The sequence below is a fragment of the Epinephelus fuscoguttatus genome, linkage group LG22, assembly GCF_011397635.1.
Source record: "Epinephelus fuscoguttatus linkage group LG22, E.fuscoguttatus.final_Chr_v1".
Taxonomy (NCBI): Eukaryota; Metazoa; Chordata; class Actinopteri; order Perciformes; family Serranidae; genus Epinephelus; species Epinephelus fuscoguttatus.
The window spans coordinates 36,148,600-36,162,709 of NC_064773.1; the positions used below are offsets into that span (position 1 = coordinate 36,148,600).

At 40.8% G+C, this 14,110-nt stretch overlaps 1 protein-coding gene across 5 annotated transcripts in view; it reads left to right on the forward strand.

Moving 5' to 3' along the window:
• mkln1 (muskelin 1, intracellular mediator containing kelch motifs) overlaps positions 1–14,110 on the forward strand; it is a 113,378-nt gene that overhangs the window by 10,071 nt on the left and 89,197 nt on the right. For 4 of the 5 annotated variants that reach the window (XR_007448434.1, XM_049567077.1, XM_049567079.1 and 1 more), the window contains 5 exons: positions 352–440; positions 576–685; positions 6,533–6,725; positions 8,013–8,129; positions 8,370–8,435. Coding sequence is in view for 4 of the 5 variants with exons in the window: in XM_049567077.1 (XP_049423034.1) it covers positions 352–440; positions 576–685; positions 6,533–6,725; positions 8,013–8,129; positions 8,370–8,435 (575 nt within the window). In the remaining variant the exon portion in view is untranslated. The remainder of the gene's footprint in view (positions 1–351; positions 441–575; positions 686–6,532; positions 6,726–8,012; positions 8,130–8,369; positions 8,436–14,110) is intronic. The other variant, XM_049567078.1, reaches the window with a different exon arrangement.

The following is a 14,110-nucleotide window of genomic DNA, read 5'->3' on the forward strand; positions in this document are numbered from 1 at the left end:
TTGCTAATTTATCTCATTTCAGACACTTTTATTATTTTCTCTTGTGTGTGTGTGTGTGTGTGTGTGTGTGTGTGTGTATATATATATATATATATATATATATATATATATATATATATATATATATATATAAATATATATATATAAAAATAAATTACTATTGCCCTTAAATAAATCTAAAGTAATTTAATAAAAATAAAAATACGCAGTATGTCTTATTTGATTACTCGATTATTCACCAGAATAATCAACAGAATACTAGATTACTAAAAGAATTGATAGCTGCAGCCATAATCTCAGCCTAATAATGTAATTTCTCATCATCCTATTCTTGTTTTCTGTCTGTTCCAGTGGCCTTAAGAATGACTACAACAAGGAAACTTTCACCTTAAAGCACAAGATTGACGAGCAGATGTTTCCCTGCAGATTTGTTAAAATAGGTGAGAAGTGATGTGTCTGTGATAATTTCAGGTGTCTGTGGTTTCTGTTAGTCCTAGAAAAAGATGCATTGTGAACATGTCTGTCTTGTCACACTGTTTTCCTCTTTCTCCATCTTTTCTTGCTCTTCGTCTCAGTGCCTCTGATGTCTTGGGGTCCTAGTTTTAATTTCAGCATCTGGTACATTGAGCTACATGGTATAGAAGATCCTGATGTGGTGCAGCCCTGCCTTAACTGGTACAGCAAGGTAAGTTCCTGATGGCCGCCCTGGGGGTTGGAGATGTAAACTGGGACAGGATTTCAGATTCAGCAGGCCTCAATCTGTAACTGAATGGATTGATCAGCTGGCAGGAGAAGTAAACTAATGCAACATGTAGCTCTGAGGTGTCTCTTAACAACACAAAAGTGCCCAAGCAGGAAAACTACGGCCACGATCTAACCCATGCTTTTCTTTCATCAAGCCAGTGTGAAAATGTTGAATTGACCCGCTTGTAAGTTGGTATCTTAGCTTGATTACAACCAAACTAGAGATTGTAAATGAAAGCTACGTAGGACACTACAGAAACACATAAATAGAAAAGAGTTTATTAACTTGTCGTCCCATGTTCCTACTGTCAGTGTCTTTAAATTCAGCCAATCCAGATGAACTTCATCTGACCTCCTTCATGTCATTTATTGAGTCTGCATCAATACAGATTGCAGTTTGACCCCAGTTCATGTTGTACTATACTTTTCAAGCATCAGGTGACTGAAGGCAAGATAAATGCAAACATCCATCGTCTTATTGCCATAAAACTTTGTTTTGGGTCAGTCCCACAAGAAATGGCTGCATGGCTCTAATTGCAGAGGTTTTAAATGGGCTGAGTTTTTTTTGTGGTTAATGTTTATACCAATGAAAGTAGGCCTTTCACGATAACAAATTTTGCGGTAAGTGATAATATTGTGTAATATTGTGCTTTTAAGACTGTTTTTATTATTGTTGTAATGTTGCTTGGTCACATTCGCTCTTTTTGTTGAGATGGTTTTAGAACAAACCCGGCATACCGGCTCGTCCAAATTACTGGGCTCCCCTCTGTCATTTGGTTTAAATCCAAAATACTCCACACAGGGGCCACGGCATTTGGTTTAGGAACAAGTTCCATGTCTTTCTCTTATGCTCAACTCTCTCTCTTTTTTTTTTTGTCTGCCTCGTCTCCCCCTCACGAAGATCGCATTGTGTCTGTGTGTGTAGCCCATAGCCCTGCCTCCCCCACAGAGACAAAGACACTCAATGACAATAGCTTTCCCTCCTTTCATTACTCTAATGAACCAACTCACCTGGCTGCCAGATGATGCACGGCAGTGAACGCTCTTGTTGTCCAGTCTCTTTGGTGGAGAGAGTCGAGAAAAACAAACATGCATGAATATGGCAATTAATCGCGGCCGGAAAGTTACCGTCTCCCTTTTAATTTACTGTGCAATTAACCGACTTTTCGCATGTCGTGACAGGCCTAAATGCAAGTGCAATAGCTTCTCATTTATCAATACCAAAAAGACATTTGTTTTGAAAAGATTTTCGTTTAGCAAGATAACCCAAACTTCTCAAATTCACTAGGGCTGTCCATTGAAAAAAATGAGTAGAAGAAGAAGATATACAATATCAATACAATACAATATATTTTTTTTTTCACTCTGTTATCATATACACACAGGCCCAAAATATACACACATGCACAAACAGGACCTATACTTGCATTAAATGGAGAGATGACAGAGTGAGGGGCTGCCTTGGATAGGGGGTTCAGTGGCTCACTCAAGGGCACCTCAGCAGTGCCCAGGAGGCGAACTGACACCTCTTAAGGTACCAGTCCTTGCTCCATATTTGTTCCGTACGGGGACTTGAACCGACAACTCTCTGGTTCCCAAGCGAAGTCTCTATGGACTAAGCTACTTCGACCCCTAAGGAGAAAGGGCATTGCACTGTTTGCACTGGTCATTTGACTAGTACAAAAGAAAATGCGGGTTGTTGTTAGTTGTTATGGTGACAACATACATCAGTGGGGCCGTAAAGTTTGTCACACTCACTAGTTTGAGAACTCTGTTTTGGCTTATTCCTTCTTCAGTTTTCCCTATCAAACAGAAATATACGTCTGCACACCAATCCAAGTTTCTCTCTTCAACTGGATCTACATGCTGTTATGCTTGCGGTCTCTCTAATGTTATGCTTCCCAGCCACTGGCAGCTAAGCAGCGACTCTCACTCCATCTTTGGAGGCAGTTACAATAACGTTACATCCTGTTTCAACAAATATGGAAATAGTAGCAACAAAACAAAGAGGCAATGGTTGGGGCCGGGCAATTTTAGGCAAAATTAGGCAATTCTGAGCAACAAGCAGAGTGTAGTAAGATGAAAAAAATGTGGCATTCTAAGCATAAGAGACTATGCTCTATCTCACTGAGCTAATTAGCAAGAGACAACTCTGTGGTATATATATATGTTTAAAACTTCTTCTAGCTGATTATACTGATAAGAAGTCATAATTTATTTCATCATAAAACACTGAATGTGTGGTATATGTAAAAGCCCATGTGAAAAATGTAATACACACACACTAAAACAAACCATATCACAACATAGAAGTTACATCATATAATTATGGTATGCCCTTCAAATTGTGGATGAGTGGCTGAAGTGATCAGGCTCAAAATATACAAAGGAAAGAAAAAACTCAAGAACAAGAAAGTAAGAATAACATTAACTGCTAGCAATTATGAACAAACTGGCCTGATCTAGCTTAAAGCTAAACATTATCCATGGTGACAAAGATGAAAACATTTTTTAAAATGTAAAAGTAGCTATTGGATAGACTCTGCATATTGACTGATAGCTAAGCCAAATAAACAGGGAAGAGAGACAAGAGATAACAGGGAAAAGTGTTGATAAAGAGTATTTGTCTCTCGGCGAAACTGCCTGGATCATAATTATTTTAACCTTAGTAGTCTCTAATCCACATAGCATGATGCCTGAACATAGGACTTTCACATTAGAATGTCCTTTCTGCCTTAGCTCAGGCTTGAACTCACAACTTCTGAGACTGAGGTCTGTCTTCTATCTCACTGAGCTAATTGGCAAGTGACAGTTCGTGTGTGGCTTCACAAATTGACTAAGTCAAGCATCAGGGTGCCAGACAGTAGCCATTCATGCCATGGAAAAGCAAATTTCAAAGTGAAAGTTCCAAAGCTGTAGCACGTATGGTTGATTTGTTATGAATTTTCAAAGTTTTGAAATTTAGAGGCTTGCCGTAGCACCACCATCAGGACTCTTGTCTTGTGTTTCCAGTTGAGGACATCTGGCATGGGACTGGACCTTTATGAAAAGTTTGGGTAGATTTCTCATATGGAAATGTTGCACGAGCTGAGGCTTGAACTCACAATCTTCAACACCAAGAACCATCCTCTATCTCACTGAGCTAACTGGCAAACAGAAATGTCACATGTAGCTTCACAAATTGACTAAGCCAGTCACCTGTGTGCAAGACAGCAGCTATTAGTGTGTAAAGGCAGATTTCAAACGGCTGTCAAAAATTCAGTTATTAAGACAAAAATCTGAAAATACACAAATTGCGTCTGGACAGCATGGAGATGTTGGTAATTTGTTTTTAACAATGATTTATTGGCTCCATAAGTGAAAAACTGATGTTTAAAAATACCATTTTTGCATTGACTCCAATTGTTTGCATGAGAGCGAAATTCAAAATGCTGTAAAAAAAAAAAAAATTCAGTTTTTGAGATAAAATTCTGATATTTTCCAAACATCATCTACCATGACTCCAAAATGTTGCCATTTTTTTAATGAACATTGAAAATGTATTTAGCAAGAATTTGCAAGTATATGTTTACAATACTGTTTACAGTCAAACATTTTGATGCACTGCAGGCTCAATTTTCGATAAATCAAAAATCTGTGTGGATCGTTTGTGTAGGACAGTCTGAAGATGCTCTGTAGCAAGTTTGGTGTCAATTGAGCAAAAATTGTGGGAGGAGATAGGTTTAAAATGCTTTACAGTTTTTGAAAAAAAAAAGTGATGGACTTCATAATTTGCAATAGGTTTAAATGCACTAGAGTTTCTTCAGTACTGGGCTTACATTTTGGTGTACGTTGCAAATCTGTAGCACATATGGTTGATTTGTTGTGAATTTTCAGAATTTTGAACTTTAGAGGCTTGCTGTAGTGCCACCATCAGGACTATTGGCCTGCAAAGTTAAGAAGAAGAAGAAGAAGAAGAAGAAGAAGAAGAAGAAGAAGAAGAAGAAGAAGAAGAAGAAGAAGAAGAAGAAGAAGAAGAAGAAGAAGAAGAAGAAGAAGAAGAAGAAGAAGAAGAAGAAGAAGAAGAAGAAGAAGAAGAAGAAGAAGAAGAAGAAGAAGAAGAAGAAGAAGCCTGGCAGCGTAAGGCTCATTACGCTCCCTTGACGTATGAAAATATAAACGTCCGTTTCAAACGATGTTACCATCACTGCCCACATACTTCCATGCATCCTTTACATTGGGATGGATGTTAACCAAGATATCCACCAGGGGGCAGCCCAGAGTCAAGTTTATGACAACAACAAATTCAAAAACAAACATGGTGACTGTGGAGGAGATATTGATAATGTACCTCTTGCATAAAAGACAAAAACAGAGGCAGCGTTGTAGGAGGCAGTGGTCGGTGATGCCGTTAAATACATCGCGACTGGAGGACGGAGAATTCTTTTCTCTAGTACTGCCGATGAGAGAAATTGAATTGTTATTTCTTCTTCGTGTCTCACTAGAGCTACCTATCGGGTAGTGACAGAAACACTGCCCCCATGGTTTCCGGTGGTACTGCTCCGTTTGGCCCATATCTGTAAGTTTTATGGAAACGTGCAGAAATATGGACGAAATGAACGCAGAGCACGGACAGAAGGCTCCGTCTGTATCCGGATCCGTATTTAACGTTGAGCATAAATGGGCCTTTAGGCTGCCCGGCCCCTAATAACAGTAACCAGAGGTGTGGACTCGTGTCACGTGACTTAAGCTTGAGTCAGGCTCGAGTGACAAATTTGATTACTTAGAGTCAACTTGAAAACAATCAAAAAAGTCTTGCAACTCAACTTGGACTTTAGTACTAATGACTCATGACTTTATTTGGACTTGAGCCTTTTGACTTGAAAAGATGACACGAAGCCAAAGTTTTAAAAGTATGTTATTTAAAAAGTGTGCCATTGATCATTTTATTTTCCTTAATTTCCTGAATCAGCTAACATTACAATTTCATTTCCAGCAAGTTGACACTTAATTCCCCAGATCTGCTCCATTTGAGCCAATCTGACAAAATGGCTGCCCTGACCATCTTGCTATGTTGATTTGAATGTAAATCTGTTCTATTGTAATTCTGTTTCTATGGTGCTGCCTCGAAGGATAAATCCAGATTTGTGGAACTCAGGTTGATTTTCATAGTACTGAGCAACATTCCTAAAAGTAAGAATAACTTTGATGACTGCTAAAAAACTCTAATGGTGTAAGAAACTCAAGCTGAGCTAAGTTTTAGTAAACCAGAATTATCCTTAAACACAAACGGCTCCTTATCTTAAATAAAGTTGAGTAAATATTGTGATCAAAATAAAGATGTACCTGAGAAAGAGTAAGTAAAGGTATGTTAAAAGTTGTCCAAGCCTTTGGTGTTATTAAGTGTCACTCAAATTGAGATGGGATTGTTGTCCCCTTTGAGTTAACTGCCCCAAACATGTGGCTGACAGCTGGAGGTAGGGCTGCTGTGCTGCACACACTGAGGGCTCAGCCCTGCAGAGACGCAGCGAGATAGCAATAATAAATGACAACAAAACCCATATTCAGACCAAATTAGGTGGTGCTGAGTACCGCCTCAGTGGGCACGACAACTTTTTATTCACTGGATTAAAATGTGCTATATTGTGATATGTATCGTTATCGGGATATGAAATGACCTATATTGTGATATGAGATTTTGGTCATATTGCCCAGCCCTAGCTGGAGGTTGTGTTTTTGGACTGATTTGAGCGTGTCACTGTTCTGTACATCTGCCTATATCTATTTCCTCTCCATTGTTCTCCTGCAGTACAGAGAACAGGAAGCCATCCGCCTTTGCCTCAAGCACTTCCGACAACATAACTACACAGAGGCGTTTGAGTCGCTGCAGAAGAAGACTCGGATAGCGCTGGAGCACCCGATGCTCACCCACCTGCATGACCGGCTGGTGCTGCAAGGAGACTTTGACGCCTGTGAGGAGCTCATTGACAAAGCTGTGAGAGGTAGCGTATTCAGCCTGATGGTTCTAAAGATGATTTCAGTCTTTTTTTCGACTTTGTTAAGACTTTGTTACAGGGATGCAAGCAACTGGGTTTTCAGTGAATGACCTGGTTTTTTACATCATTTTGGGTGACTTGTGTGAATCATCCAGATCTAAAGAGGGTTTTTGTTTGTTTACCGGTGGGCGATTAACGCAGTGTATTTCTGCTACACACATATGAAGAAATAGAATTTCCTACAGAGCTGGGCATAGGGCCCCGCCCTCCCTTCATCACATGGTTATATGATAATATACTGTCTATTTCTAAGCCTCCGTGCTGGCAATAGCCTGACTGGAGGCATTATATTTTCGGGTTGTCTGTCTGTCCGTCCCATCCTTGTGAACGTGATATCTTATTTGGCGCAAGTGTCCTCTTGGACTCAGCGATGAACTGATTCATTTTTGGTGTTCATAGGTCAATGGTCAGAGGTCATTATGACCTTGTTTCTCATTCTGTTAATGCAACATCTCAAGAAAGCCTTGCAGAAGTTTCCTCAAATTTTGCACAAACATTCACTTGGACTTGAAGATGAGAAGAATGGCTTGAGGGAATTTCTTCAAATATGGTGCACATGTCCACTTAGACGCAAGAATGAAATAATACCTTTTTAGTGGATATAGGTCAAAGGTCAGGGTCACTTTGACCTTGTCTGTCTGATTCTGAATTTTATTGAATCTGACACAAACATCCACTTGGACTGAAGAATAAACTGATTAGATTTTTGTGATTAAAGTTCAAGGTCAGTGTGACCTCACAAAATATGTTATTCAAAATTCATATGCTAATTTTGACAAAACTTCACACAAATGTCTGTTAGGATAAAATATGAAGTGATGAAATTTTATATCCAAAAGGTCAAAGGTCAACTTAATTGTGACATCATAATGTTTTGCTTAAAATGCTGTTCAGTGTCATGTCTCAGGAACAGAAGGGGAGGCATTTAGTCAGATACTGACTTGGTGACACTAATCTTGGGTGTCCGCCTTGAAACTGTGCTGTTTTATAGATCTTCTGTCTATGAAGCATCAGTGTTTTCTCAGACATGGTTGTAAACTATAAGAGGAACTTGACTGGTGTGCGGAGGCGTACGACCATGGGGTAGTAATTCTATTTTTTCTGACTTGGGTCTCTATGTCTTTTCACTATCCACATGTTTGCATCCCTGTAGTCAAATCCTTTATTTCTGCCTGCTTTCTGTCTGAGTTAATGGTAATTTTGCAATCTTTGATCCTCTTCTCTCCTTGCTAGACGGTTTATTTAACCAGTATATCAGCCAGCAGGAGTACAAGCCCAGGTGGAGTCAGATCATCCCCAAATGCAACAAAGGTACAAGCGCCCAAGAAATCAACAGAGAAGACATGAACAGTGAGACCATCTATTCAAGTGGGAAATATTCCCAATCTGTTGATCAAACATTTCAGCACACTGTGAAAGCTTAGTGGCATCGTAGCTAAAGCCATGCCTCCCCTCCCTTCCTCCCTCCCTCCCTCTGCTCCTCTCATCGCTCCACCTATTCTATATCATCTCCTCTCTCACTTTCTTCTGCGTCATCTCCCGTCTCCTACGCTCACACCATCCGTGTCTCCTCCTTCCTCTCCTCTGCAGGTGACGGCGATGACAATAGGCCGGGTATGAGGGGAGGACATCAAATGGTCATTGACGTCCAGACTGGTGAGATCCAAGCAGCAAGTGTTATGACTTGGCTGTTTAGCCAATGCTATGACTCATATCCTTCCACACAGACCCAGAACGCAAAGCTCTATAACCGATTAATCAAATTACCCTCCTCCCTCCCCGTCCCCTCCACCCCTACCCATCTAAAGAACACTGTTCTGAGGGCATTTCTCTTCTAAAAGCACATAAATCACCACTGTTGTTTTGACTCAGACACGCAGCCATTGTTGTTGTTTGTTTTCTGGCAAAGTTGTTGGCGGTGTCCTGCCCTGCTGGCCATCTGAACAACAAATGCCTTCATTGTGGGTGTGGGTGTGGGTGTGGGTGTGTGTGTGTGTGTGTGTGTGTGTGATGCAGTGTCTGCAGTTAGTTGCAGAGCAGAGATAAGGCATTGCATCCCTCTGCTCTGTCTCAGGCTGCACACACTGACCTCTGTGTTTTGGTAGCAGGAGTTGACAGTAGAAGTTGATTTTCAAAGGATCTCTTTGTCTCAAGTCCTGTCTCGTCCCAATCCTTTTTTCTTGTCACCCCATTTTCTCCATTGGTACTAATTATTTAACTGTACACTTTGACAAAGAACAGAGGCCGGTTGCATCAGCAGGGCTTACATCTGGTCTTAAGCTAAGTCAATAACTCAGCCTTTAAGCCCGACCTAATAGTTGCACTAAATAGGTTTAGGCTGCCTTCTTGCCAAGACCGGGAGTAAATCTTAGGCCTAGTCAGGAGCAGGAGTGAAGACAATATGTCAGCTGTCTCTGTATATCAGTGACCTGATAGACAACATGAGAGCCACAAACTTTGAACAACCACATTAGCTTTCTGCCAAAGTCTCTTTTTTTAATCTAGCTAACTTAAAAAACATGAAAACCCTGTCTTGTCTTTCCCCTAAGCTTGTTGAACAAACAACCACATGGACAGTGCAAACTTTCAGCACATCCTGAAACTGCATTTCAGACAGTTGGTGTGCTGTGCTATTTCTGCCAGTGGGATTTAGTGCAATTCACTGTGTTGACTGCAGCCATTCACTGCACATAGGCTACAAATGCCTTTATGAAAATGAACAACATACTAAACTGAGGTGGAGGGCAGCTGCACGGAGAGATATAACTAAGGCTGTCATAACTGTGGTAAAATACAAAATAAGTTGACTGACTAGCTTGGAGGATGATGTATGACTTACAAATTCTTCTATATAGAAGAGGGGGGGGGATATGGCCCTAAAATAATACCACTATGCCGCGATAACGCTATTCTTGACAAAGTGAAAAAACTAAAAAAAAAAAAAAAAAAAATAAATTAATAATATATATATATATATATATATATATATATATATATATATATATATATATATATTATTAATTTATGAACATAGAATTGCAAAACAATAAGTGATATAGTTTCACGTGTCAACCTAATAGTTCTCCTTCAAATATTCAGTCAAAACTAAAGAAAATGATCTCTCATTTCCTTGAACAATAACAGTAACTCAGAGTGAGATTCATATTCTGTATACAATATTAATAGTACAAAATAGTAAAATCTTCACTACAAGCGGACTGGTTGTAGAAACGGGTGACGTGCTTTATGTTCTAAAACCAGCCGTCAGCGATTTGACCAGCTGAGTTGCAGGTGGCATGATCACATGACCCAGATGATGATGACAAGCAACTCTAGCGATTCATAAAAACATATTGGTGAAATGAACGAGTTTCGCGGCAGATAATGTGTTATTTAGAGCCTCATTGACGGTGCCCCGCTCATTCCCACTGTATGGATGTACGCGGCTCTCGCGGATCTAAATATCTTCCGAAGGACTCCAAATGACACCAAACTTATCTGGGTGAGTAAACAACTGTATTTAGTGCCAGAAATAAGGTCCAGGTTGTAAAAAACGGAACTTCCCCTTTAACAAAGACCGACTTAGCAGTTAGGACCAGGCCTGAATTTATTTACAATTGTATTTGGGAAAAAAAAAAAAAAAAAATTGATATGTGCTTTTGCTTTCAAACTGATGCTAAATTAATCAATCAATCAATCAATCAATTTTATTTATAAAGCCCAATATCACAAATCACAATTTGCCTCACAGGGCTTTACAGCATACGACATCCCTCTGTCCTTATGACCCTCGCAGCGGATAAGGAAAAACTCCCCAAAAAAACCCCTTTAACGGGGAAAAAAAAACCCGGTAGAAACCTCAGGAAGAGCAACTGAGGAGGGATCCCTCTTCCAGGATGGACAGACGTACAATAGATGTCGTACAGAACAGATCAGCATAATAAATTAGCAGTAATCCACATGACACAATGAGACACAGAGAGAGAGAGAGAGAGGGAGATGCAGGTAAGGACAGTAGCTTACAACAACATTATTGAAAGTAATAATATTATAGTTATAGTTCTGGCTACTGTGGTACAATATGTTGAAAGTATGTATTAATATCTGGCAGTATACATGTGTGACAATCGTCATATGTGTATAATAACAGTAGAAGTATGACTAATGACTAATGATGGCAGCAGCAGGAGGCGTCTGGCAGGACCACGGCAGCAGCACAACCACACACGTCACGCTGTCCAGGCACCGTTGCGATATGAGTTAATCTGAGAGACAGTGGAGCACAAAGGCTCCGGAGAAGAAGCCGAGTTAGTGACATCCAGAATGGCCGAGTTAGCATGATGCAGTAATAGAATACGAGAGAGAGAAGGAGAGAAGGTGCCCGGGTCCTCCGGCAGACTAGGCCTAAGTCAGCCTAACTAGGGGCTGGTACAGGGCAAGCCTGAGCCAGCCCTAACTATAAGCTTAATTAAGTGGAGATTGTTAATTTGTCTTAGCACATAGAATAGATATAAATTTAGATATGATGCATATTAGCGACAACAGGCAGAAATGAAAAAAAGTAAGAAAAAAAAGTAAGAAAACACATTTTCCCATCTCAGGTATGTAGATTTTATTGATGCCACACAATTATTTTAAATGTCCTGGCTATAACACCAACGATTATAATCCAGTGTGATTTCTGTCGGAGTCTTCATCACTGCTGCTCCTGTTGTCCAGGGCTCCGGACTAACTTTTTCCACTAGGAGCACCAGTGCTCCTTACTGAAAATTTTAGGACCACCAACACAAAATTTAGGAGTACTACCTATATCGACACAACATATTCATAATTTTGTCTATATTAACTGCATTACTGATAATTTAGCAATAAACACAGACAACTCTGCCTCTTAAATGATGTGTGCAGCGGCGCTTTTGCTCCATCATTGCATCTGTCCCTGCATAATTTATGCCTGATGCTGTTCTTGTGCTTAACCAGCATTTCATGTTTGAAGTGTATGGTGGAGTCGGCAAATTTAGTTTTCCCCGCAAATTTCGGACCGCACTGAGAGCAGTACATGCAGGACATCACTTTCTTTTCTTTACAGTATCTCAACCATGTAAATTCAGTGAGCCATTCTTGTCGGAAATGATAGGGCTTTGGCTTTTTCGGTGCTGTGACATCACCTGCTGACTCGTCCTCTGAACTATCGTCGTCGGAAGTTTGGGAAACTGGCACAGGACCGACAGGAGTTTCTGGATTATTTTTTCTTCTGAAAAACGAATCTATAGTTCGTTTCATAGCGTCACTTTATGGTCAAACGACACAGCACTTTCTACTCGTCGCCGGCTCTGTGACCCCTCTCTGTCTAACCCCGCACACAGTGCACACATACTGAAACTGCTGCGCGTTGCTATGGTTACTGGTGCCCCCCTGCGTCACAGTGCGCATCCAGACACACATGACGGACACACACACACACACACACACACACACACACACACACACACACACACACAGACACTTGCTTCCGCTCGTCCATGAAATGCAATGCGACATGCTCATCCGTAGTGATCCAAGTGTCCTGAAGCCCCGACATAAAAAGTTGTTTAGAAAATCATCATTTGAACTCTGTTTTTAGCCTCACTGTAGCCTGTAGCTCTGACTGCTTCTCTGTACTCCGCGCTCACATCAGTCTCGTCAGTACTGATGTCCAGATTCTCAAGTGCAGGCATCACCAATTCCCAGTCTGAGCAGCGAAGACTTTCCTCATCCGTTGGCATTGCTTTGCATTTGAAACAACTACACCACCAGGTTTCCAGTGCTTGACTCCGTTATTCTGCGGCTGGCTGAGGGTTAGGCTCATGAGCTGTGGCGGCTGCTTCGTCCAGTAGCCTGAGTTCCGCGTCCGTATACTCGGGCTCAAACAAATACGGCTCAACAAAGAAATGCTGTTCCTCCTCAATTTCAAAGTCTTCAGACATGTTGGGCTGTCCTTTGCTAAAAGACCGTAGTGCAAATTATCTTTTAGCTGCTGTGGTTACTGTTGTCTCCCCCTGCGGTGCATGTGTCACGTGATGTAAACACGGGTAAGCAAAGCTCATGCTTTTGTTGGTCTCGCACAAGCGCGCACACGTGAGCGCAGAGCACAGAGAAGCAGTCAGTGCTACAGGCTACAGTGAGGCTAAAAACAGAGTTCATATGACGTTTTTCAAAACAACTTTTCATGTCGGGGCTTCAGGACACTTGGATCACTATGTATGAGCATGCTGGAGATATTTTGTGGCTTCAGTTTTGTGTTCTTGGACGTTAGTCTGGGGTGCCGTCAGCCATTAGGTGTGCTAGCCGCTCCCCCCGCCGATCTCCGCAAGGGATGTGAGGACTCTAAAACTTCACCAGAGCATTCCTCAGCATGAGGGTGAGTAGATAATGGCTGAATTTTCATTTTTGGGTGCACGATCCCTTTTATTCCCAGTTCCATTTCAGTCCTTAGTAGGACTTTCCTTTTACTGACCTAATAATCATACATCATGATGTCATACAGAAATGCTGCATCATACACAGTAAGATGATAGATATCTGTCTACTCCCAAGAGGCTTCCCATCCCGTCCCGATCCAAACAATACAACAGGGCTCCTGGCCCACAGAAGTCTCTGTAATCAACTGGTTAGTTCATACAAGCTGTAGGTTTACCTCTACGTCCCAGGCTCAGTAGCCACACACATGGTCACAGTATCAGTTTAGGATGAGCATGATGCAGGTAGTTTTATAAGCACCACAGCACACATTCAACAAAATCTTCAGTTTTAAACTGATTAAAAGTACAATAAGTTATTTTTCTTTCCTGATTTTCAGCCTGTAACAAACCTTTTTTGGCATTCACAACTCATTCTCAGGCCCATCCTCTGTTTTAGAATAGTAGCAGTAATGACACAGCTTATTTCCTCCTACACAAGTCTCTGATACAATAACAACTTCGCACAACTCCCATCTGTCTGAACTGCAGTGGCCTTTATTTGACCCAATTTGTGTCTTCACATCAGACACTAATAAGTTTACGAATTACAGACACAACATAGAGGTTTTGTGAAGAGGTAACCTGTTACAGCACATAAAATGTCTTTCTGCAGCATTGTCACTGAGTAGTTATCAAATGTGTTTAGAAGATTTTTGAAAATGATAGTGGGTAGGAAATTTACATTCCAAACCAGAACACAGATTTGATACTCGAAAAAACCCTCAATGCCTTGAGCCAGTTGACAGGATTGTGATAGGGGCCAATCCAGGCACGTGTTGTCGATTTTCTAAAATTGATGACATTGTTGACTGTCTGCCAAATAAGTTTTTC